The sequence below is a fragment of the Hemiscyllium ocellatum genome, chromosome 20 (genome assembly GCF_020745735.1).
Source record: "Hemiscyllium ocellatum isolate sHemOce1 chromosome 20, sHemOce1.pat.X.cur, whole genome shotgun sequence".
Classification (NCBI taxonomy): Eukaryota; Metazoa; Chordata; class Chondrichthyes; order Orectolobiformes; family Hemiscylliidae; genus Hemiscyllium; species Hemiscyllium ocellatum.
This window is the reverse complement of record NC_083420.1, coordinates 50,241,620-50,269,152: the sequence shown is the minus strand read 5'-3', so window position 1 is coordinate 50,269,152 and position 27,533 is coordinate 50,241,620. Positions and strand designations below refer to the sequence as shown.

At 41.2% G+C, this 27,533-nt stretch overlaps 1 protein-coding gene across 1 annotated transcript in view; it reads right to left on the bottom strand.

Moving 5' to 3' along the window:
• Window positions 1–20,706: 20,706 nt before the first annotated feature.
• fbxl18 (F-box and leucine-rich repeat protein 18) overlaps window positions 20,707–27,533 on the bottom strand; it is a 34,142-nt gene continuing 27,315 nt past the window's right edge. Inside the window, exon 4 of the mRNA XM_060840348.1 lies at window positions 20,707–21,533. Within this exon, the coding sequence (XP_060696331.1) occupies window positions 21,377–21,533 (157 nt within the window). The 3' untranslated portion in view covers window positions 20,707–21,376. The remainder of the gene's footprint in view (window positions 21,534–27,533) is intronic.

The following is a 27,533-nucleotide window of genomic DNA, read 5'->3' as shown; positions in this document are numbered from 1 at the left end:
CAAATAGTCCTCATGGCTCACTGCATCAATGAGGCTAAACAAGACACACAAAACTGCTGTCCATTTATGTGCTTTTTTTATTGAGGCCTCAAGTCTGCATGGCATGAATTGGCCAAGTAGTTCTGTTGCAACCATTTCAAAAGGGTTTTCAGCCTGCACTTTAGAGATTCCCTGATTGTTGTGAATATCATACCATATCCACATATTGAGAACAATCAGGTGTCTATATGCTCTTTCGGCATTGCTCTGACTTACCAATGTACCACTGAAGGAGGCCATTTGCACTACATTGTGACAATCTAGATGCGCCACCAGTGCCGGGATCTGTCATTGAGTCACAGAGTCATAGAGTTCTACAGCACGGCAATAGACCCTTCCATCCAACTCATCCATGCCAACCAGAAATCCTATATAAACCTAGTCCCATTTGCCAGCATGTGGCCCATATCCCTCCAAACCTTTCCTATTCATATACCCATTCAGATGCCTTTTAAACGCTGCAATTGTACCAGCCACCAAACTTCCACTTGCAACTCATTCCATACATGCACCACCATCTGCGTGAAAAAGTTGCCTCTTAGGTCCCTTTTAAATCTTTCCCCTCTGAACTTAAACTTATGCCCTCTAGTTTGGACTCACACACCCCTGGGGAAAAGACCTTGAATTTTTACCCTATCCATGCCCCTCATGATTTTTATAAACCTTTATAAGGTTATCCTTCAGCCTCCAACACTCCAGGGAAAATTCCCCAGTCTCTTCAGCCTCTCCATATAGCTCAAACCCTCTAGTGCTGGCAACATCCTTGTAAATCTTTTCTGAACCCATTCAAGTTTAACAACATCCTTCCGATAGCAGGGAGGCTAGAATTGAATGCAGTATTCCAATAGTGACCTAACCAATGTCCTTTACAGCTGCAACATGACCTTCCAATGCTTATACCCAATCTGATTTGAGCAAACCTATTAACTTGGCAACTTGTGCAGTTGAGAGTTCAGATTCATTGACACCATGTGCACCTCTCTAGAACACCTCTTATTAACATTGTCATTGCTTATCATGAGAAATGTATCTTTGATAGAAAAACCACTAGCCTCCTGTACATTGCACACTTCCAATATGTCGATGACATGGTAATAATTGAATTCATGGTTGCATCAACAATGTTTTTTACACTGTTTAATAAACACTATAAATGTATCATTGAAGTGGAGCTATCACTAAAGCTCCCTTTACTGAAAGTATTTGACTGAGAAGTTTTCCAAAGGAACTGGAATGCAAACAACTCCCACCTGCCTCTGTTCTCAGGTCCAGCACAACCTAACATTCAGTCTTGAACCATTTGTGTCAAACCAGAAGATCACCAAGCTGCTCCCTACCCCTTCATTTCAATCATCCAACATTGACCCTGATGGGTTTTCAAACACGCCCCCTCTGTTGCCCATTCATCAGTGGAAAAGTACATAAGATAAAAAAGACACAACAATGATGTTACAATAATATTCTATTAATTTAGACTGACCATTCAATTCCTGTTATTATTATTTGTCTCTTTTTGAAACATTAATTTCACTTTCTCTGGCATAATTTCCTTCGCCAGATTGGGAGATGCAAAGAAATGGTTATTTTGTCTATTGGTGGGCGGCACGGTGGCACAGTGGTTAGCACTGCTGCCTCACAGCGCCTGTAGACCCGGGTTCAATTCCCGACTCAGGCGACTGACTGTGTGGAGTTTGCACGTTCTCCCCGTGTCTGCGTGGGTTTCCTCCGGGTGCTCCGGTTTCCTCCCACAGTCACAAAGATGTGCGGATCAGGTGAATTGGCCATGCTAAATTGCCCATAGTGTTAGGTAAGGGGTATATGTAGGGGTATGGGTGGGTTGCGCTTCGGCGGGTCGGTGTGGACTTGTTGGGCCGAAGGGCCTGTTTCCACACTGTAAGTAATCTAATCTAATCTGTAGTTTTACAGCAAATGCATGGATGTAACTGACTAACTGCATCTTTGACAGATTGATGCCTTCTTGGTGTGGTAGGTTAGCAGCTCTTGTGATGCTGTTCCAGTCACGGTCTCATTGTAAACTGGCAGCTCTACCATGTCTGGTTGAGCACAGGAAGCCAATCAAAATAATAATAAAACATGATTTCTTTTTCAGAAGGAATTTCCTAGGTTTTAACAAATTCAGTTTTATTAAAAACAATCTTTAAAGCAGTTGTTTTTAATCATGAAAAGACCACAACTTATTGCCTTGCAACAAGAAACAACTTGTTCTCTGCCTTATTACTATGTGAAGTGTACCAGATAAATGTAATTTGTCGTGTATAACAAATGCCAATTTGTCACACTAAAGCTTTGTCATATGGGAGTTTGTAAAATGTAGTGCTGACTATATCTTGTTTCCTGAATTTAACTGAAGTCACTGCTTGTATTTTGAATAGGGTGCAGATTGCAAACATGCAATGCAAACATGTGCCCAATGAAAAAGTAAGATTTTATTGCGATCACTAACTGTTAGGATGGTGAAGTAATCCAGAGTCTCTTACACTGGTGTTTTTCATATTTTATTGTTTCTTTGGTGTTTTTGTGGGATAAATTCTGCCTTTTGGAAATACAAAACCTACCTTGTAACTACACTATCACATTCCATTACAATCAGAATAAAGGAATCCCTGTCCGTGCAGTTTGCTCATATAACTGGCTTTAATAACAACAAATAAAACAAATGCATAGGTATTTTTAAGGCAATGCTAGAGTGAACATGAAGCTAGCCTCTGAAATGTGACAAAGAGTCGCCTGCATCTTAAAACATGCCTTTCCCTGGTTTTCATGTTCTGACGCATTCCTGTATTTTCTGTTTCCAAGTTTCAAGTGCTTGTGGCTTTTATGTTTGATCCCAGTCGTCAATCTTACACCTCGTACAGGGCATGGATCCAACTGGATTTATTTGTTTGGTGCTTGAGTAAACAGTTTCTCTGATTTCCTGTCACGGGTATCGCGGGACTGCAGGCTGACCAGTTTTGAGAAAATACTTGAGGTCTTAGTTCAAAATGAAGATTAATTGTGGGGGACTTTTTATCCCCTGCTCCACTGTCAGACTAAGTTACAGTGTGAATGAGGGCTTGGGGAATGAGCCTGCTGATGGAAGCTTCCACAGCACTGTTCATCCCAAATTTGGACTCAACTGGCGAATGTTTATGTAATAGGACTGGGCAGTCACAAGGGAGACTCTTGAACCTATTGTAGATAAAATTAGTTTCTTGCTGTGCTGCCTGTAGCCACTTCCTGTTCCTGTTGTATCACTTGAACAGTTTCTGTCGCGCTCCTGGATGATGTTACAGCAACAGACAAGACATTCCTGTCCAAGGATATTTCTGTGAAGTTTCTAGGAAACCTTCCACTAGGTTCAGCAAAATCTTTTAGCAACACCTTTTGTTGGGGTGCATCATACAGATTAGAGTTTCAATTACTAGGAAGGGGGTAGGAATGGGTGTGGGCAGATTGGAAAAGGGAGTATTCAGAGGCTGGCTAAGGATCCAAACACCTCTGGGACAATCTTCAACCTTTAAAAGGCCAGCAGACGAGAGAGAGTGGAAAATCGATGCTTTGCCAATTAATGTGCTGGTTACAGAGCCTGCATGGAATCAACAGGATTTTAAATCTCTTTTCTCTGGGCAAAGCTAAACAGCTTGGTGTACATGCGGGCGGCACGGTGGCTCAGTGGTTAGCACTGCTGCCTCACAGCTCCAGGGACCCTGCGGTCGATTCCAACCTCGGGTAACCGGTCCGTGCAGAGTTTGCACATTCTCCTCCATGTCTGTGTGGGTTTCCTCTGATTTCCTCCCACAGTCCAAAGGTGTGCAGATTGTGTGGATTGGCCATGGGAAATGCAGGGTTACGAGGTTAGAGTGAGGATGTCAGTCAGTGCAGACTCAATGGGCTGAATGGCTTCAATCTACATAGTTTCTAAGTTTGAAGCTCACTCTGAGGCAAAATAAACTTTGCTTCCAGTTGTGAAATGTGAGAGGTTGATCAACACCAGTTTGAGAACTACTCCTTGACCCTTTAGTGCCCATTGCAGATTTCTGCCAGACTGATACTGTTTTCAGCATCTGCCAGCTGTACTCAGCAAGACTGTCAACATGACTGTCACCTATACCAGTCAGGCAACTCCTCCCTCCCAGAGAAACTCAGCACCTCTCATTGGATGTTGCGCTCGCCTCATTGAAACCACCGTGTTTACATTTCAAAATAGTATTGTGTGCGTGGCACCTGAAGACCTGACCTGACCTCAAAACTTCAGCCTGAGGAGCTCCCCATGTTTGATCTGGGGTTCCTGGTATGTTAGGGGTCCTTATTTATACAGTCATAGAGTAATGAGATGCTGCCTAACCTGCTGTGCTTTGACCAGCAACACATTTGCAGCTGTGATCTCCAGCATCTGCAGACCTCATTTTTTACTTAATACAGCACGGAAACAACTTCAGTCCAACTCATCCATGCCATCTACAATCATAGAGTTATAGAGATGTACAGCATGGAAACAGACCCTTCGGTCCAGCCCGACCAGATATCCCAACCCAATCTAGTCCCACCTGCTAGCACCCGACCCATATCCCTCCAAACTCTTCCTATGCATATACCCATCCAGGTGCCTTTTCAATGTTGTAATTGTACCAGCCTCCACCAATTCCTCTGGCAGTTCATTCCATAAACATACCACCCTCTGCGTGAAAATGTTACCCTCAGGTCCCTTTTAAATCTTTCCTCTCTTACCCCATACCTATGGCCTCTAGTTCTGGACTCCCCCAGCCTGGGAGAAAGACCTTGTCTATTTATCCTATCTATGCCCCTCATGATTTTATAAACCTCTATAAGGTCACCCCTCAGCCTCTGATACTCCAGGGGAAAGAACCCAGCCCATTCAACCTCTCCCTGTAGCTCAAACCCTCCAACTCCAACGACATCCTTGTAAATCTTCTCTGAACCCTTTCAGGTTTAACAGTGTTATTTGTTGAACCAGGGTTTCCCACTACCCCTTTTTGGAACTAAGATGGGATCCGTTACGACATATCGTGCTGTGAAGGCTGAGAAAACATGACATTCCAGTTACACTCAGTTTCGAGGCTGCTATATTTGTTTGAAAATATTATTTATGTGAAATTTCTACCAGATATATATATGGGCAAGGCAATTTACCGGATGAATGCTTAGCAAGGTTGGAGCTTGGGGTAAACCCCAGGGTCAGATCTGGGTCAGTGAAGATTAGATTAGATTACTTACAGTGTGGAAACAGGCCCTTCGGCCCAACAAGTCCACACCGACCCGCCGAAGCGCAACCCACCCATACCCCTACATTTACCCCTTACCTAACACTACGGGCAATTTAGCATGGCCAATTCACCTGACCCGCACATCCTTGGACTGCGGGAGGAAACCGGAGCACCCGGAGGAAACCCACGCAGACACGGGGAGAACGTGCAAACTCCATACAGTCAGTCGCCTGAGTCGGGAACTGAACCCGGATCTCAGGCGCTGTGAGGCAGCAGTGCTAACCACTGTGCCACCGTGCCGCCCGTGAAGCTGGAGTGAAGCTTACTGAATGAGGTTGGGAATGCATTTTCAGAATCTGAGATAGCACAGATCCAAGAAAGAAGAATGTTCAACCTGAGTGGGATCAATCATTGAGGCCATCTGCGATGGAATGGCACCTGAGAGGCTAGATTAACAAAAGTGAAGAATTGTGACCCCATGTGAATTTTGAGCAGATTTGAAGACCTGCTGTGTCATTAACATTTGGAGGGAACTGCTGTGTCATTAACATTTGGAGAAATCGACAGGGTCTGTGTTGATTTCATTTGTTGTATAATGTTCACCATGGGGTGTTTAATCAAAATCTATCACCCATATTTATCACATGATAATTCTGAAATCAGAGGCCTATGCATTTTGGGTTCATTACTGGTCTAACATTGTATATTAAAGTTTATTGTTGTTTGTTCAAAACCGTGGAACCTAGTGGTGTTATTCTCTGAGTGAAGCCTTTGGATGTCCCACTTTGTTTTCTAAACAAGTTTATTGGTCTTTGGTCAGATTGCGACATGTACTTGGTGTCTGGTCCAGGATTGTAACACCACAAAATGTCTCGGCTTTTTAAAAAAATGTATTCTTTCTCGGGATGTGGCTGTCACGATCAAGGTCAGCATTTGTTACCCCTCCGTATTTGCTCTTGAGCTGAGCGTCTTGCTAGGCCATTTTAGAGGCTTTAGTCTGGAGTCACGTGTAGGCCAGTGCAATCAACTTCTATCCCTAAAGCACATAAGTCAAGCAGATGGCCTTTTACAACAATTGCCATTACTAAGAATAGCTTTTAATTCAGATTTATTAATTAAATTTAAATTGTTCCCGTACTCGGTGGGAGATCTTTCCTTGCCCTGCCTGATTTCTGTACCTTCTATAGCTCCACAACTCTACAGATATCTTTGCTGCTCCAACTCTGGCCTCTTGAACACCCCCAAATTTAATCAATTCAGACTTAGTCATCATACAGCAGCTGCTTAGGCCCTGAGCGCTGGAGTTGTATTACCAAGTCTGTCTGCCTTTTTCCCTCTCCTCCACAAAACCTACCTCTTGACCAACTTTTCGGCCAATACCTCACATGTCTCAATGTCCAATGTTGTCCAGGAACATTCCTGTGGATGCTTTTGATGCATTAATGGCATTAAATCCTAAGAGGCTGCCAGGGCACTTGCAAAGTATCCTGTTAGAAAAGCCTGCCAACTAGCAGAGTTCTAATTTATTGAAAGAGTTTATTTTTGAAAAAGTTATAGGCAAGTCAAAAGGTAAGGAGTTGGCTTTCCTCCAACTTGATATCTTGTCTTATTAATTCTGGTGTTGCAGTTCCAGATTAAAGTGCAGTAATCAAGAGTATTCGTTTCTGAATGTATTGTGCTTCATTAGCACAATAGGAGACATTTGCTGAGTCCTGACTATTTAAATGTAAGGTACCTTGCCAGAGGTCTGGGCTAAGAAGGTAGAACTCACATCTATATTGTGCTTTTCATATCTTGACGACATCCCACAACGCTTAACAACCAATGAATTCTTTTTGAGGTGTTCCCATTGTTGGGATGTCGGCCAATGTGATAGCTCTGGGCACTCAGCAAGTTCCAACAAACAGCAATAAGATGAATGACCGTCAGTGCGCTTTAATGGTGACGGGCACAGAATAAACGTTTGGAAGAACGCTGAAAGAACAGTAATTTCCAACGGCTGAGTGAGCTGTTAGGATTACCACCACCCATTTTAACTATTCCCCATGTTTCCTCCTCTGTCACCTAAATTTATGAGGCCTCGGATTGACCCTGTTCTGGTCAACCTAAGATGCCTGTGAAGATAATTTGACAGTGTGACCTTTTGTGAGGGAGCCAATTGATGTAAAATCCACCAGAAAGAAGAGTTTGGTGGACTGAATGGTGCTTCAGCTAATGGGTGATTGGGGGCAGGCGGTGGGGGGGGTGGGGAGGATAGATTTGGAATTCCTCAATGTGTGAAGCAGATGTTGAGGTAGAGAGTTCTGAATATTTATTCCTATTATATAACCCACCTGTCTCAGCAACAGAATTATAGAAAAGAAAGAGAAAAAGCAGAAATATCCATGTTTCTAATTTAGCTGTTAAGAAATATAAACAATATCTGTGCTAGTAATAGTTTAACAATTGCATGTAAATATATATATATACTTTTACTGTGCTTTTGGTATTAATTTTATAGTAGCTTTATTTTTCCACTTGCTTTTCTCAGCTGTTGGATTTTTTTACATTACCGTTTGTCTATTTGAATATTAATTCCTTGTGATACTCAATATCCTTCCTGGCACTATCTTCTAACAGTGTTGAGCTACACTCCCAAGTTAGGTTACACAAACAGAGCTGGAAGAAGAACATTTGATTAGCACAGAGAATGAACCACATTGAACTCCCAAGGGGTTGGAACCCAGTTTACTCTCTCCATATCGCTGTCAAATGGGCTGTATATAACCTGCTCTCAAATCCTCTGTTTAATCTATTTGATTTTTGTAAGGGAGCGGAATAGCCAGCAAGTACAACTGCACATCTGAAAACATCACCCATGTATAAATGGAGAATGAACAGTTCACCACATCAGTGCAGCTTTCGCTTAGCAAGTCTAACTGCTTACATTTGACACGCAATATGTGGTTGAATCTTATAATGGGCATCGTCAGTTAACTATGATTTCTGATGAAGGGCTTATGCCCGAAATGTCGATTTTCATGCTCCTCGGATGCTGCCTGACCTACAGCAGGTCAGCGCCACACTTTTCGACTCTGATCTCCAGCCCTCATTTCCTCTTTATGCAGCATGGATACCCAGTTTTTTAAAAAATATATAGAGTCCCTACAGTGTGGAAACAGGCCCTTCAGCCCAACAAGTCCACACCAACCCTCCAAAGGATATCCCACACAGACTCATTCTCCTCCCCATTACTCTATGTTTAATTGTGACTAATGCACCTAACCAACACATCCCTGAACACTACAGGCAATTTAGCTTGGCCAGTTCACCTGACCTGCACATCTTTGGATTGTGGGAGGAAACCCACACAGTCACCCAATGCTGGAATCGAACCTGGGTCCTTGGTGCTGTGAGGCAGCACTGCTAACCACTGAGCTACTGTGCTACAGTTGTTGGCCAGCTTCTCAGCTAAGTGTTTGAAACTAGTCAGCAATTATTAGGATGCTGGGTGGTGTAAGTGCTTGGATACCCAATTAGGTTGGAGGCCTATCCAGCAAAGAAAACCCTCATAGGTAGGAACCTTAGCCAAGGTTTCTCCTCTCCCTGGATTCCACTCCAACCGCAGAGATTTAACTGAGGTCAGCTCAGTTGGACCAGGGCAGAATTGAACTGGCCACCTCTGTCAGTAGAATGGTCTCCATCTCCTACTCTCAGCTGAAGACAGTTGACATAGATGTGCTGCTAGCTGGGAAACAACTGGCTGGAGATGGGTGGGAGGGGAGGAGAGAGGGTAGGATGATGGTAAGAAAGTAAGGAGAGAAGAGGGGAGGAGAAGAGAGGAGAGGGCAGTAGGGCATAAGGAGGGGAGAAGGAAAGGGCAGGAGAATATGGGACGGGAGGTGAAGTCAGGGTAGAAGGAGGAAGAGGAAGATGGGGTTGGAGAAAGATTCAAGTGGAAGGGATTTGGGAAGAGGAGTTGAGTGAGAAAGGAAGAGTAGTACCAGGCAGTTAGACAAAAGAGAGGAAGATGGGACAGCAACAGAAGACAGAATTGGGAGGAAGAAGGAAGTAAGGGGAAAAGGAGAGTGGGTAATGGAGAGGGAGAGTAGATGAGGAGGGTCTAGAGCCCAGAGCAGTGAGGGGAGTACACAGGATTTGGGAAAGAAGAGGCAAGGAAGTAAAGTGAGGGAGTGGGCAAGAGGAAAGTGGGAAGAGACAAGTTAGGAGAGAAAAGCAAGGAGAGTTGAAGAGAGACGATAGAAGAAGGTACAAGAGGGAAAGGGGAAATAGAGGGAGTAGAGAAGCAGCAAGGAGTGGGGAGAGGAAACAAGGGAAGATGAAGGGGGAGGAGAGAAAAATAAGAAGGGAACTGAAGGGCAGGCTTTCATTTTGTTATTCTGATTACCACTCACAAACTCACTTCAAGTTTGTTGCGTTTATTTTTCCTTCTGCAGCCTAGCAATATGGTGACTGTGTCTCTCCACAATACTTATCACCTCGATCTCGACTGCCAAGTTTACGGTTTGTTCTCGTACAACAGATGCTAATTATAGGGCAACATTCAACTAACCCACCAGTATCATCCCGTTGACAAGTACCTGAACAATTTTCTCTCTAGTCATGGGAACAGCAGACGATCTGGCCTGGGTGGGGAGTCAGGGTGTTGACAGAGGAGTTCCTTTTAAAGTGAACAATACGGCTCCAACCAGACAATCGTCAGCTACGACAGATTGTGATTATAGAACATCAACATTTATTCTCCCCCTGAGAAAAATCATTCATCCACTGCATGCACTTCCACCACAACCCACGACTGAGTTTGTCTCCTGCAATTTGTTCTATTCATCACCTTCCTCCATTTCGAGCTGTATTCTGATTCTTCAGTGTCTCAAATTGAAAATGCTCGTGTGTCAGGTTAAATCCCTTATTACCTTGCCTCTCTCTATTACTCGAATATCCTTGAATCCTATAATAACAGCCCCTGCACCCCAGATTCTCTGCTCCTCTGCTTTAAGTCTCTTGAACATTTGTGAGTTCCTGTTAATTTCACTGAATATAGCCAGCCAGATCTAACTGTTTGGAACTTCCTTCTTAAACCTCTCCAAACCACCCCATCCACCATGCACCCTCTCCCACCCACCCCCCTACCCCACCCCCTTTTATTGATTAAGTATCCTCTAATCTCTGTCTCAGGTCTGTTGTCCTATGCACCTCCATGATGTGCTTTAAGACATTCTCCATGTAAGGCTATATGAAAGCTAACTAGAAGTCCTGTGATGAATCGGTAGCCTCGTTGCCTCTGAGCCAGAATCTCTTGCAAGAAATCCCACTCCAGGTCTTGATGGCCAAGGGGATGCCTTCATGAGATGGCCAAACAGGTTTAGTACAAATGCTTCCAACACATTGCCAATGACAAGTGGGAAGAGTGGGCAAGGTTCCTGATCAGCCATGTGATGGAAAGAAGTTGCAAACTATACCATCACCATCCATGACTCCAGACTGCATGCAAGTAAAACTGTCATACTCCTTGGGGGAGTGGAGTTGGGGGGAGTGGGGGAGGGAACGGGTTCAGTTTGTTGGACAGTTGTTGTACTTCAGTTTGGTGCCAACCCCATGAAGTTTGGTCTCTGTTCTGGCTGAAATGGATTCAAGATCTCTACATTTCCCCACACAAGGGAAAGTGAGGACTGCAGATGTTGAAGTTCAAAGTTGAAGAGTGTGGTACTAGAAAAGCACAGCCGGTCAGGCAGCATCCGAGGAGCAGGAGAGTCGACATTTCAGCCATAAGTCCTTCATCAGGAGTAAGGCAGACAATGCCCCACATATTTGGGTAAGGAGTCAGCGCACTATTGGTGTCATGTAATACATACCTAGCTAGTCAACAGTTCTGGTAATGAGTACGGAAATAGGAACCCAGTATTCATGACATCTATACCGAAGCTGTTTCTGTGCTGGGACAAGCACATAGTGTACTGAAAGCAAGAAAAATTATTATTTTTGGATCAAACAGAATTATAATTACAGTCAAGACAGCATACATCCTCTGTAGTCTGCACATGTTCTTGGTAAGGAACAGCTGCTTTCAGTGTCCAACACTCAATCCAAACAGAAACTTAACTCTGTGGAAAAATAATTTCAGAATAATGGATACCTGGGAATGATTAGAAGACTGTAATCTAATTGAGGGGTTAAATTGATGTCATTAAGCACAAGTGCAAAGCTCATACAGTTCATGAACATCACATCAAACCCTCAATTAGATTACTGCCTTGTAATTACTCCCAGACCTCCATATATATTATATGCACACTGTAAAATTTATAGGGTGGTTTGAGTCAAATCTGACCCATTTTGAGTTTACAGTAACTATCACCGTGATTCCAATTGTCTGGATGCTTTCATATCATTGCGCTCCCATTACTAAAGGACCAACAGTTGCATCACTTCAGTTGAAAAATTAAAGTACTAATCAATTGTTTCTGCTTCTCTTCAATGAAAGCAAGTTGGAATTTTTGTTCAACAACGCTATCCAATCACAAACTTATGCTGTGCTTTACTCAGTGACTTGGAGTCCAAACTATGAGCTAACGATACAATCTCCGAGTTATTATAAGGGTGCAATCTATACTGTTCATGTAATGCTGACTAAGCTTCAGAATTGGCAGATTTAAGAATTCTGTACGAGAGACGGATGCAGTTCTAAATCTTGTCAGCGTGCATTCTGCTCAAGCCTTTCAGAATCAAGAATATTTTTCGTGTATATATAGAGCTCAATCGCCATTTTTGTCAGCCCCTCAAAACAGGAATGACATCTGCCAGATTTCATGAACTGTATGACTTCAGATGATTCAGTTGGGCCTATCCTGGAGCAACAGGTCTTTCAGTAGAGCTGACAAGAATTGCCCTGAGGAAGAGGGTTGGGTAGGATGGGGTAGTTCTTGGGCTAAGCTTCTGCTCGTTCCTTCCACTTTTGATAATTCCATGCATCAGAGTTTAAGGTTTCAGTTTCCAACTGTACTACAGCTTATTGGATAAGGCTCTACCACATGGCATGTTGCTGGAAAATCCCTCCCATTCCCTAGATACATATCTAGCCACCAAATAGTTTTGCTCATTTCTTCCCAAGTAAAATATGACCAAGTTGATGTTGACTATATAAGTCAAATGTTTGCCTGAATGAAAAGAAAGATGGAAGCAACAAATAATAAAAAAAAGACAATGTGATTTAAATCTTTTATTTCGAATAAACCTATACATAACAAAAAAATAACATCAATGTGGAGTTACAACACTAATGACGCAAACATTAATCTTATTGTGGTGACTGAGCTGTCAAAACAGTGCTTTGGAAAATATGAGTTCTTTTATCCAAAACATAAAACATCACAAATATCTTTACAATGCTTACTGCATGATAAGGACCTAACCTGATGGTAAAATGGAAATAGGCAAATCAGTAGAAGCTAGAAAGTTTTGATTACGTACCTACTTTAAGAACATACATCTCCAGGCCGAGTTTTTATGAAAACACCCCATTAAAAATCTTTAGATTTTCGAAGTTGAATACTGTAGGCTTGAGCAGATCAAAAAGAAAGAGAATTCCAGTTTTTGAAAATTTCAATGACTTCATATTTTGGAATTAAAGCCTTTATCTCATTTCAGTGAGTATTGAACTGCATAACATCTGTTGCATCTAAGTGATTGGCTGGAACTCACTCAGAATTTGCTTCTATCCTGCCCACTATTGACAAGGTGCGAGTGAGGAATGTATTGGCATCTCCTTGACTTGTCTGGATGAGTGCAGCTGTAATCACCCCTGGGAAGCTCCTTGTCACCCAGGACAAAGTAGTCCATTTGATGAGCACCCCATCCACCATGTTCAACATTCACTCCCTCCACAGCAGTGTGTACCAGTGAGGCTCCTTCAACAGCACCATCCAGACCATGACCTCCACCTGTCAGAAGGCCAAAGAGAGCTATATACCATCCTGACTTGGAACTAAATCACCACTCCTTCACTTCCCCTCAGTCAAAATCTTGGAATTCCCTCCTTAACATCACTCCAGTTGCACCTACACCAGATGGTTCAAGAAAGCTCTTTACCAGCACCTCCCAAAGGCTGCTCACAATGGTCACATTCCCATGAAAGAATGAAAAAGAAAGTCACATTAAGGTAAGATATTAAGGTCAAGTCTGTTACCACAATGAGTGAAACTTTATCTTACTTAAATCCTTTTATGTCAAATGGATAGGGTAAACAGACAAAGTCTTTTCCCATGGATGGTGGGGGGGGGTCCTAAACTAGAGGGCACAGGTTTAAGGTGAGAGGGGAAAGATTTAAAAGGGACCTAAGGAACATTTTCACATAGGGTGGTGTGTGTGGAATGAGCTGTCAGACGAAGTAGTGGAGGCTGCTACAACTACGACATTTAAAAGGCATCTGGGACAAGAATAATTTAGGATGGCTGATTGGCATGGACAAGTTGGGCCGAAGGGTCTGTTTCCATGCTGTATGCCCCAATGACTCTATGACTAAGACAGCTGAGCACCAACTATAGAATGTACGAGTGTTGACAAAATGAGAAAAGAAACAGAATAATGCTACAAAAATCCTTCAGGGGAACAAATAACCTTATTGCAAATACTTTAACATCAAATATTCTACCTTCTCCCAAGCTGAAGTTTTGCCAATTCATAATACTTTATGTTGCAACCAAGTGAGAAAGGGATCACACAGAGCATTGGAATTGGATCCTGACTGAAACAAACAATTTTTCAATGTTCAGCTTAAGAGTAGTGGCCTATGAAATTGCTCCCTAACAGTTACTTAGCATCGGAGTTGCTGTGGACAGGACAGGAAGACAGGGAAATGGCTTTGCTTGTTTTCTTCTTTGCTGAAATTCCAACAACACACAGCTGCTAGCTCCAAAGTATCGGCAAAAATACAAATTCCCACTCTTTGAAAGAGCTATCCAATTTTAGTCCCCCTCCTCTGCTATTTCCCCACTGTTTTTTTTTAAATACTTTCTAGCATCTATCCAATTACTTTTTGAAAATTGCTATTGAATCTGTTTCCACCATAATTTCAGGCAGTGTATTCCAGGTCATAACAATTCACTGTAAGGGGAAAAAAATTCTCATCTCTCCCTCTCGCCCGGTTATTTTGGCAATAATTTTAAACCTGTGCCCTCTGGTCACTGACCCTTCTGCCTGTGGAAACATCTTGCCTACATTTATTTAATCAAAAGCCCTCATAATTTTGAGTAAATGAACTTGCTTTTCATTTCAAGGAAACACATAGGGCTTTAGATTTAAGTGAGAATGTTTTACTTGATCCAGAAGATATATATTTAGTCTGAAGTTACAGGATCAGGACTGGCATCAATTATGAAACAAAATCTCTCACTAATGTCTGTGATTTGCAAAAGAAAAGTGAGCAAGGAATTTTATCCTGGCAGGAGTTTATTGCCAGAGTTCAAGAAAACACTACCCAAAGAGAGGTCAGGGTTGACATCATATGAATATGAAACACAGCAGGCTTGAACAGTCAGATTAAGAGAAACTTAAGAACATGTGGAGCATTACAGATCCTTCACAGGAATGTGCACAAACTTTCTGCTAACATACCTAATCAAACTGCTCTAGATTGACGATCTCTTGGCACACAATGATTAAATAGTCGCTTCACATTCAAATTGATACATCTGGAAATACAGGCTAAGGGACCTCTCAGGCTACGTGCAGGATTTTGGACGTGGGTCATCCTGGAGATTGATGATATTCCGGGGACATATGTTTAAAATTTCCTACAGCCACTAATAGCTAGAAGGATGATGAGTTCTGGATCGCTTCAAAGGACGGTGTCTTGATTCCACGTAACAACTGAATGATGTGAGCGACTTTAGGGAAAGGACAAGAACATAGGAAAGCTACCAAAGGGGAAGCAGTCAATGGTCTTGATTGATATTATGGCCAATAACAGAAGCAGCAATAGGAAAGGAATCCTGCAATTGGATTTTCACGAGGCTCGGTGTAATACTAAGGAAGAGGACCTTGAGGTCAGTCATCGCTGGGTTACTTCCAATGGCAGCATAGATCAGAACAAGAAACATGTTAAAACAGGGAACCATTTAGAATTTTTGTTAAATGGGATACTGAAATGCACTCAGGGATTATGATAGATTGCACAAAGGGGATGGTTTTCAGCTGAAACCTACAGGCACCAACATACTAGCTAAGAGACTAAAATGTCTAAGGATGCTGATATCCCAAACTCATATGGTCAGACGGAACATTCAATTAATGAAGTAACAATGACATTGCTTTGAATCATCCACTAAGCACATTAAAATAATGAAAGTTGGCAATCAGCTGGGGTGGGATTGCACAGGAATGGAGGTAAGGATCTTAAAAATAATATGCACAAAAGTGTTAGTAAAAAGTGCACAAACAGCATGATGTTATATATTGTGTTGTGGATAATGCAAGGATTGCAATATTAAATCACAATACATCATTTTTTAAATAAGATTGTAAGTAGGAGCCCATCATGAAGGATGTGCAGAGGTCAGGACAGCCAGTTACATTTACTGTAAAACACGTTAAACTTCAGGAAATAAAATAGGAATTAAGATAAGGGATAATAAGAAAGCTTTTGAGGTATTGGTGAGGAGGTAAAGATTATAAAAATGTACAAGCACATTGAAAGGTTATTTAGCCCAGCATGGTCTGTGCGAATGTTAATGCTCCAAATAAACATTCCAAATTCCATCCTACATCTTCTAATTGTATGTGATAATGATCAAGAGGATGTTGATGGACTGATCCTTAAGAACCAGACTATCCAGCAGCAACAGATGAAGGAAATAGTATCTTGAGTTTTATGACATGAATAGAGTAAGCATAGGATGTGATCCAGGGCAGCTCGCCCCAAAGAGAACTGCATGTGGAGTACGGTTTCTTGTAAAAGGAAGCACATCAGAAAGTCAAAGTAAAATCATAAAATTATGCAACATGGAAGGAAACACATCTATGCTACCTCCTTTATCAAGGTTTCCAATTGGTCCCATTTCCTTCCACTTTTCCTAATACCCTGTTTTTTTTTTGCATTTCAAGTATTTATTCAGTTCTCTATAAAGGTTACTATTGAGTCTGCTTGTACTGCCCTTTCAGACAGCGAATTCTAACTGATGATAACCCAGTGCTGAAAAAAAATTCCTCATCACACTCTGTTTCCTGTGCCAAGCAGCTCAAGTCTAGGTCTCCTATTATTGACACTGGTGCCAATGGAAATGGATTCCCCACACTTCATTAAAAACCTTCATGGTTTTTACACCAAAAAAATAGAAAAATAAAACATCTGAGGTGAAAGGAGAGACTGGAGAAGCTGAGTTGATAAATAATAGGGAAGTCTGAGAAGGAATTTTATTGAAGCATCTTAAGTTGAACCTTAAGAAACTGGTCCCATGGCCCTGGGAACAGCACTGTGGGGGACATGAAATGCAGTTCAGCAGAGGGAGGATCACAGAGAGGGTGGTGAATGTTTGAAGTGATGGGAGGCTGACAGCATCGACAATTTTAATGGGGGAGAAACTTAAATGATGGTAATGTACAATGAATCTCAGTCTTTTTTCCAACAGTGGGCCCTGTCAGATGGACCAAACTGTCTTTTTCTGGCACTGTACATTCTCAAGTAGCTTCACTCTATAATTTGGGTTATGATTTCTTTAGAAGAAAAACAAAGTAATGGCTTTCAAGCCTGCCACAGCAAGGCAGAGATGTGCTAAGTGTAGCAAGATGTGCACTCAGGCTTGCCCATGTATGGTACTAATGCACAAGCAGTTAATCTACTCCAGCTGAAACACCTTTACAGTTTTGATGCTGCCATAGATCATCTATTGGTAAACAGTTAAAGATGGCCACCTGGGATTGAACTTACTGAAACAGAGGCTTCGAACTTGGCTTCCAAATATAGTAGCCAAATTAGAAACAACAGCCTAGCATGGTCATCAAGAGGATTTAACTAAGCAATTAACCTCCACGTGGAATCTCTGCTCAGAGTGATCAATAGATCACTGCATTTCACTTGATTCAGCAAATCTATGTTGCTAATAAACTCAATATTACTATTTATTTCCAGCAGGGTTAAAATACCTTGAGTTAGACTAGAATAATTGCAATACTTTAGGAAAATAGTACATGTAGCAATAATGAAGTTTTTTTCCCAGTCATGCTAGTGGTCAGAGTAACATTAAATACCACACAGAGATCAATCAGGGCAAGTGGGAACTTAATAGATACTTAATCTTGGCTTTCACTTTTGAAGGTGATCACTAGACCTGATGCAGCTACAATTGGTTTAGTAGGCGTAATTGCAGACGGTCTTACCTAGGATTAAGACACTTAAAGCTGATTGTGCTGTTCAACCCGATTCCACTAATTCCAGAATGGAACAGGGGAGGTCATATGTGAATCACTGGCTCATATAGTTAATAGCTTATTGAGGTCTCGGTTGGTTCCAGTGGATTACAGCTTCATGTGGTTTCATTATTTAAAAGTAAGAAATCAGACCCATCAGCATATTCTTTGTTATTCTTTGGATGTGGGCAAAGGCAGCAATTATTGTGGCAATAAAACAGAAAATGCTTGAAAAACACTCAGCAGATTGGATACAGACAGAAAAACAGAGTTAAAGTTTCATCTTCTAATGAAACCTCATTGACTTAATGGGTTACCTTTTGCAGAAACTGATGGCCAGACTGTGTTGGGATAGAAGGGCAAGTTAGCCATTTGAGATTTTACCATAAACTCTAAAAAGACTACAAATGCTTATTAAATTCAATTTTACAAATGATTATGATGGGATTTAAATTTAAATCCTTCTATTCACATAGCATAAAGTACCATTCTACCATACCCTATAAGACATGAATAACTTAGAATGTCCTAGAACCATTATGTAGGATGTGACTTAATGTTTGTTTAAACTATGTCCCATCATTATTAAAAAGGTTTTGGAATTTGAGGTGCTGCTTCATCTACTTACCCAAATCTTTGGAGACCCAAGACTAGGCCCTACCCAAGTGAATGTTATGTGTGAAAACTCCAGGTCTGTTTAAATGATGAAAGGGTATAAACAAATACTAATTGTTCAAGCTAGCCATGAGATTATTGACAATTCCTTAATAGCGCACAAGCACTGTGGAGTAGTGATAGAGAGGTCACATAGTCACATCTGCTCCAGATATTGGTACCCATGGTCATCCCAGGCATTAGAGTCACCCAGAAGACTGGCCTTCTCTTCTTTTGGGATGGCAATGAGGTCTTCTTCAAGTTCAAGGTAGGCATTTTCCTTAATATCTTCATTAGAGTTAAAGGTTGGGACATGGGTACAGTGGTATTCTGGTTATAAAGGGATTGAGTCAAGTCCTTGCTTTACACAACTGGGGAGTTCTGGCAGTGCATCCAAGACTCAAATCCCAATGGCAAAACTAACTCTATGAATAGGAGGGTCAATGTCAGTCTTTCCTTTTCAGTAGGAGGTTTCTCTGCCTTCCCCAGGAAGTCAAACACTAAAGGTGATGATGTCAATTTGGAGTCATGATAATCACAGGATATGATTGCAATTCTTCTTTCTTGCAATTGCTCAAGTGTTCTACCTTTTCAAATCAGCATGATCTGATGTTTTCTTTCTTTGACCATAAAGGTAGTGACTTCACAGGCTGTAAGCAAGGAGGGAGGAGAAGGCTTGGCATCTTATTTTTAGGCATCTTTTCTAACCTCTCTCTAAACAGGACAATTAAGTCATAGATGCTGCTCCCAAAAGCAATTCCATCCAAACAGAAGCATCTAATAAATCTGACACGTCACATGTATGCAGAGTCTTGACCAAGGATTGCTTATAGATCTAATCCCTCCCTCATCACAGGACTTGGCAAACATAAGCTCATAGAACCCTAAACATGATTTTATTTATTGTATGCACCTCAAAGTCATCATCACCATGTTCTGCCACTTTGATGTGGTGGAGCAGCTTTTGCATTGTGAGATCCCAGAGATAACGTTGGGAAGCTCTTTACTTCTCAGCAGAGCTGCATGTAGGAACAAGGGCAGTGGGAGATGCCAGAGAAAACATGATGTAAAAGTCTGCAGCAAGGCAGTTCTATTGTGTTTTGACATCACCAAAATCTGATCACCAACTCATCAAGATTGTGGCACAGGAAGAAAAGGACAGGCAGGACAGACTTTTGATTGGAGCAAATCACTTGAACTGCTAGCACTGATACAGACTTGTCATTCCCAAACTGAGGATCCTGGTTGTAAAACATTTTATCCAATACATCACAAAAGTGATGGATTTAATCAAAGAAATAGGAAATAGAACACAAATGTTTTCAAATCCCTATCCAGTTCAGTACTTATACTCAAGGTGGTGGTACGACTGTCACAAATCTATCTTTGCTAGTTCAGCAGTGCTACCAACAGGAACTTGGCAGTACTGCAACAGATCAAAATCATTTTCTACTTCGAATCTTGGAAGAAATTTGACTTTTTTTTTCATAACAATAGAGGACCACAGCCAGATTTAGGATCCCCCCCCCCCCCGTCAGTCTACTCCAATGTATGGAAAGGAAGCCAGGTGCAGTGGAATGGGCAAAGTCCTGGCTGAGAGCAACAAACGGAGCATGGAGAAGAGATGGAGCCTGAGAACAAGTTAGGTGATAAAAAGGTCTTCAAATTCAGACACCACAGGAGTCATGAAAGCAATTTATCATTTGTCGGCATGTTACACTTCTGCTCAGCTCAAACTTAGAACACACTGATAGGCAATCTCACTTTATCTGAGTAAAGGCAGAGTTCCAGCTATGACTGGACGCTTGAGGCAGAAGACACAAAGAAGGAATGCATATGACGTCTGCTTTCACATGATGGGATTGATAGAGGCCAAGGAATGCCTATCGGCAATATTAACCAACAGTAAAATCTTACAATAGATTTAAATCACCCCTGCCTCTGGCTATTCAAACAGTAAATACATTTAACATAGATAATAGGACTGTCCATATACAAGGAGGATAGGTAACAGTCATAGCTGCATTTATGTAGAAGTTAGACATATAATGGTGAAAGGAAGTGATGGGAATGCTCTTAGGGTTAGTTAATCAGGTTGGGAGGAGGCAGCTCATACTAAGCATGCATCCTGGCGCACAGTGGCTGGGCCAAATGCCTGTTTCTGTTCTGTAAATTTTATGTTCAGTAATATGCATATATACACAATGAATTAGATTCAGAGATCTAGAAATGGAATTGAGAATGGTGGCAATATACCACAAAGTAATTTTAATGGTAAGACAAAATAGACTAGTGAAATAGTTGGCCAGAAGATACAGAACAAGAGCCAAGAGATTACACAAAAAAAAATCGGTCAGCTCACACTTGAAGAAATGCATTTAATGCCAGTCACTACATCACAAAGAACATATACAAACACCAACGACAGTCCAGAGAAGAATGAGACTGCTCACAACTGTAACTTGAAAGAATTCAAGGAAGGCTAAGGATGATCAAGAATCGTGAAGAAAAGCAACAGTTAATCTTGCAACAGGGTAACAAACAAAAAGAAAACCTAGTCTAAACTTGGTTACTCTCAGTTTGTAAAACGGAAGCAAGAAAAAAAATCAAACCAGAGGATTTAATCTCATTAAAATGGAAGCAAGCAGCAAGTAGAGGCAAACATTAGGAATGCTTGCAACACAATGAATGCTATTCTGGGAGAGTTATGGTATTAGTGGGATGAGAGTTGATAGGTTGTTACTTGTCCTTTGCTTCTCATGTTCTTATTTCCAATTATTGTGAAGACTACAGCAGGCACAACATAAAAGTTGCCACATGTAAAATCCACCATTATTGGTGTTAACCCAGATTCAAAGGAATTTTGTTGGAAAACAAGGCAACAAAAAACCTCTAATTTTCAAGTTTCAACCTTTTTTCTGGTTTCCACGAGACAGTAAACAAGTGTATTTTATTTTAAACAACAATGTCACCAACAAGCAGGGGAATTTGAAGGAAATAGTCACGCATGGGGATCATCACACTATTAGCTCTCTCTCTCTCTCTTCTTGGTAAGAATATCACCACCAGAGATGCAGAGGGTCTTCTGCAACACGACTTTTAAACAGAGTTATTTCATCCAAGTGCATCATTGGAACATCCCGGATGATGTCAGCGAGTCCTTCATGAAGAAGTGGGAATATAGCCACATTCAGTGCAGGGCGGTCAGTCTGGAAACTGGAGAACAACACAAGACAACAAGTTAGAAAGATGGCTTGTGGACGGAAAAAAAATTAACTACTTCAATGATGTCTTCAAGTTAAAGATTAATTCACAATGTTTCAAGGACAAGTCATTGTTATTTCTTTCGCATTTCATTCTGAAATATAAAGCAGCACCTTCAAAAGCCGAGAAAAGTTGTTACTCCTTGATAAAATGGAAACCTGACGTAGAGGTGGGAAAGATAGCTTTATGAAATTCCAAAACTATTGCTATTCTCCTTGTTCCTTCCAACTCATGTCAGTGGAGCTTGTCATGTGTACCAGTAAAGTGCTGAATGAACTCAGTCATCAGCGTGTATTGAATACTGTATATGTGACTGTAGTAAAGATCTTAGTATTTCCTTTCGGACTGCAGCAAGGTAGAAACTGGACATAGTAGGTGGGGTGGAGAAGGGAATGTCTGCTGCATATCTTGATGTGAAACTGGCTCTTACTTTATAGCACAGTTAGTTGTGAAGGCGACATTGATTCAATAGATTGCAAAAATGCAAATGAGGGTGAAAAGGTACTGCAGCAATGTTGGAACTGTATAATCATTACAAGTGAGAACCTTCAAGGAGAGACACAAAAGCAGAGTGAAGGGGAACAAAGACACATATTGCTTTTGGATAAAGAGATAGAAATTCTAGCAAGTAGAATCCAGGGCAGTTTTTCTCTAGTTTACCAATAATCAATTTGCAATAATCTGAAAGGGACCTGGAGAGGTGAGGTCAAACAAAGGTCGATTATGTTATGTAGCTGCAAAATTGAGAGATTGCATCAAAAACAGGAGCAAGGAATAGAAATGAGCCAGCAATAAGATAATAGAAATCTACTGGGGAGAGGGAGAGGAATTTGTTGGATAAATTGTTAAAATCTCTGAGTGACTTATAAAACCAAGAAGGTGCTGCTTAAGTTGGAAAATTGCCTCACAGAAAGCTCGCATCCAGAGTCAAATCTGTAATCTCTCCCAGCCCTACAACTCTCTGAGTCCTATACACTCCTCCAACTCTGGCCACTCAATTCTAATCATTCCACTGTAGTTGGGCTCTAAGACCTGGATAGCTTTTCTCAATCTCTAACTTTCTCTCTCGCCTTCTCTCATCCTCAAAATCCTCTGAGAGTGTAACCTCTAAGTTTTTGGTCATAAGCCCCAACATTCTCTTCCTTACAGCAATATGGATGTAGAACTGCAGTGGTTCAAGAAGGTAGCTCACCACCATTCTCTCAAGGGCAATTAGGACCAGGCAGTAAAGGTTGGTGTAGTCAGAGACAATCAAAGTCCATGAACAAATAACATGTCTCCACACACAGTAGGTATTTTAGTCTGAAATTTTCAACTGATAAATTCGCCTGGTGATTTCATATGTTATATTACACCTTCAGATGTTAGTTTTCTATTCCAGAAAGCATGCTTGGGTTCACGTGAACTGGACTTAAACTTGCACTTTGTACGTTACCTTGTCAAAACGTATGAGTTGACACAGGCATTAATTATGGAAAAAAGGAGATTTTTAAAATTTAGATCAATTACAATTTCTTTATTGTTTTGGTTTAAGTCAGAACAGCAGAGGCAAAATCAATTTGCATACTTTGCTTGGCACCAGTTCTACAATTTTTAATAAAAGGAATAATTTATTGAATTAATGCAATTGACAAAGATAATAAAAGCCTAAAACATCAAGCAGTAATGGAAATAAATTGCCTGGGGTACCAACATTCCCTGTACACCTGCTGAGGTTTCTTTTTTAAAAAACTCTACAGTCATGTTCATCAACTTATTACGTGCATGGAGGGTGTTCCTCACCTGCAAGCTATTTAGAAATACAAGTTCACATTTTTGGAAGACCTTCAAAAAATGATTTGCCAAACGAATGTTTTTTTTGTCCCAAGTTTAGGCTGCCATTTCCCTTTGGGCTCTGAGGTTAAGGTTCTTGGTGCTTAGTGGAACCATTGAACAATTATATATTGTTCGCATTTCCATGTTGAGGCAACACACTGCCTAACTTGAAATATGGTTGGGCTTAGAAACAATGCAATCTTGCCTACCATCCCATCCCCAATATATCTTCATCCCTCACCTTCCTCAAGTAAACCCTGTCCACTGTCCCCTATAGTATTTTGATTTTAAAAAAGGGTAATACAAGGAACACTGGTGACGTAGGTTGGGATAAAGAATATCACTGCTTCATAGTTGCAGCTGACTCTTGAGATTCACCTGATTTAATCCAGGCAGCAAACATTTACAACCCACTGGACTCTGTGGTAGCACATGCCAGCCCTGTTCATGTGCACTTTCCAGGTAGCGGTAATCACTAACTAGCAAATAGTGGCTCTTTCCCCACTCTGCTTCCCCCCTCCCCCCCCCCCCCCCCCCAATCCTCAAACACAGACTCAAAAGGATTTACAGATCAATTATAGGATCAGTATGCCAGCTGAGATCAGCAAATTAAATCCCTGGCCTTTCCCTGGTCTGTTATCACTGGAAGTGCATTTACCTACTAAGCTAATCAGGACATTTATTTAATGGAACTGAATGTAAATACTGCAAGATTTACACAGTTTTTCTATTCCCTTTAATGAAAGTCATGCTGTCTTCCAAATCAGCTTGACTTTCAACTACAGCTGCAGACATGTTCATCCAGGGCCATATGTCCACATCAAGTAGGGTAGGTGTCGAGCCAACAGGCATTAACATTGGCAAACTCAACAGTAAGCAACTTTCCTGTTTTACACAGCTCAATGCAAACCTTCATAAAGCTCAATGTCTTATATCTGCAGAGGTTAAGAAGTCTAACCTCAGTATGATATCTAAGAATCACAATTGTCTCCCTCCTCTATTTGGATAACACACACCTTGTAGAAATCAAAACAGTCAGAAAGTGACCCAGCCCAAGCAAACCTCTCACACGCGTACACCAAAGTATCACTCCATAAATAAACACATCCTGCTAAGTTCTCCAAATTGTCTGGAGTTTGCTGTTTTGTAATTGGTAACATAAATTCTGCTATCAATACGTATTGCTAATGTGGCACATTACAAAATCACCAAAACAAGCATACAGCAAGAAGTTACTGCAGAGTAAGAGTTCAAAATCATCAAGTTTATGACATAAAAAGCAAAATATTACACATGCTGAAAAATCTAAAATAACAGCAAAATGCTGGAAAAACCCAGTAGGTCATCTATGGAGAGAAACAAAGTTAATATTTCAGGCTGGTGACTTTTCATCAGAACAGAAGACAGAAATGTAAGCATTCTTAAGCTGCCGGAGGTGGGGGAAGATGGCTGGGAGAATAAAAGGATATGGTGGAGGCCAGCTGAGGTTAAATAACGGAAAGTTTCAGGATATAACAGTTCGTGGTCATAGAAGTGGTGAAATGGCTGTGTCTAAACGAGGTAACATGAAGGATAAGGAAAGAAAGACCAACACAGCCAAACAATAAAAGAATGTGTTTTATTCTCCTGCCAATGCACTTGAATAGGAAGTCAAATATTGTTAATGCCATCATTGAGTCCATTCCACAGTGGAACACAAACTGGAATTGGCAATGTGTCTGTTGTAGCTGTCTCGCCCTCACCTACCCCTTGTTAACTGCCCAGCTCGCCACTTCACTCAGTAGTGGGGCACTGAGTACGGTTCTTTCTGAGCACTCTACTGGGTTTTCTCACTTATTCCAGAGGCACATGAAATAAAATCCAAGTATGAAGCCATTCCCCATGTCCTGCAGCACCGCCGGCAGTAATGGCACAGGCACTAGAACTGCCTGGGAGAGCAACCACTACAGTTGAAATGTCAACATTTGCAACCAAAATAAAAAAGGGAAATAGAAACAAAAGCACAGATCAAACTGGGGACAGAGGTTATGATCTAAAAGTTGTTAAACTTGATGTTGAGTCTAGAAGACCATAGGGTGCTGTTCTTGGAATTTGTGTTGAACTGCACTGGGCCTGGGCAGTAGGCCAAAGACAGGAAAAGTCAGCATAGAGCAAAGTGAACATCACAGTGACTGGGGCAACATAAATTCAGTTACTAAATCTTGAATAAAAAGCTAGGCTCAGCGGTGGTGACCTTGAAACCTGTGTTAGCAGTTGTAAAAGCCAGTCTTGTTCACTAATGTCCTTTGGGGAAGGAAGTCTGCTATCCTTACCTAGTATGGCCTATGTATGACTCTAGACCTACAGCAATGAGGATGGACTCTTAAATGCCCTCTGAAAAAAAACCTAGCAATATCCTCAAACTGTTTCAGAAAAGTCAATCAGGAATGAACCCAGGCAGACCACCCTCCAGTGAGCTAAGCACTAGAAGTAACAACCGGTCAGCCAGCCTTGTCAATGCTATAAATCCTGCCTTACTAAGGGCTAGGGTCAAGTACTAATGTTGGCTGCAAGAGTTCCTCAGAATAGATCCAACTACCTTTAGCTGCGTAAACAAAGACCTTTCCTACAGTACACGGTCAAAAAGTTGGAAATATTTGTGGATGATCATAAATGTTCAGCCTCATTTGCAACTCCTCAGATACTGAATCAGCCAGTCTCCAAATGCAGCAAGATTTGGACAACATTCAGGTTTGGACTGCTAAGTGGCAAGTAACATTTGCATCACTCAGTCTAAGTGGTGGCAGAGTGATGTAAAGTTGAAAGGGAGTTGCCCTGGGAGCCTTTCACGTTGATTCCAGAAATCTCATGGCACCAGGTGACTTACTCCAGATTACCTTGTACCATTCCATTCCCTTGCTGGTGAATCGATACCTGCTGATGCAGTCGTAATCAGGTTTACTAAACAAGCTGGCGCAGGCAGTGAGCTGAATGGCCTCCTTCTGCACCATAACATCTGTGATATTGAGATTCAACATCTATCGTCAAGTAGATTCATTTCATGTGATATCAAAGAAATGGATAAAAGCACTGGATTCTGCAAAGGTTATGGGCCCATGCAACATTCTGACAATGTGCTTTGTCCAATACAGGAAAACAGGACAAATCCAACCTGGCCAATGACCACTGCCTGTAAGTTTGCTTCCAATCCGCACACCATGCTGACTTGGTATTTTATTATGTTCCTTCTCTGCTGCTGAATCACAACTCTTCCTTTCCTCTTAGCCTTTCATATTCCCACAAGTGTCCTTGCCACTGGGGGTGTACCCTACTACATAAACTGCAGAGACTCACCAAAGCCTTCTCAAGGAAATAAGTACTGGCATATGGTCACATCCATAAAAGAAAACTAACAGCAATGAACAATTTGCATTAATAATGTACTAAGACTCGCAAACAATAATTTGTTTAATCATTTCAAAGTTATCACTTGAAGTTCTACTTTGCTTAGTTTAAATTTTGCATTTAACAGCAGTTATTACATAAAAGTGGGACACTGAACTCTTCACTGGAAAAGTAAAAATCACTAACCACCGTCCAGACATCAAAGGGTTAAAAAGGTAATAAAAATCCAAAATAAAGGACGTCAATCTGAAGAAAACAGATTCATAAAAATTTGAGTATTCCTACAATAGGGTTAGAAGAAAGCTTTACATGCTTTAAAGCCTTTGTGACACAGAAATGCTTTGATGTTCAAAGGTTTACTGAAAGCAACACAATCTCCATGAAAGTGCCAATCTCCAACAGCTCCAAAGTCAGACATTGCTCTTCCACAATTCGAATACGATGGAATGTACATCGCCCACCTGTGCAAATTGTGAAGCTTATTACAGTGGAAGGAATGACATTTATATTAAAAGTATGGCAAGAGATGAAGGTAACAATGATTAACTAGAGAAGCCACGACTTATTTCGTACATGGACATTAAACAGTCTTTGACAACAGCAGTTTGCTTACTTTTCATTTAAAATTTGCTCAAAAGTTTCATAATGTTTCTCAGAACAAAAAAAGAGAATTGAAGTACATTACACTTTGCATTCTCTCATTCAAATTAGCAAAAGAGCTCAATCAATTTACTTCAAAAAAAAAGCTTCAAT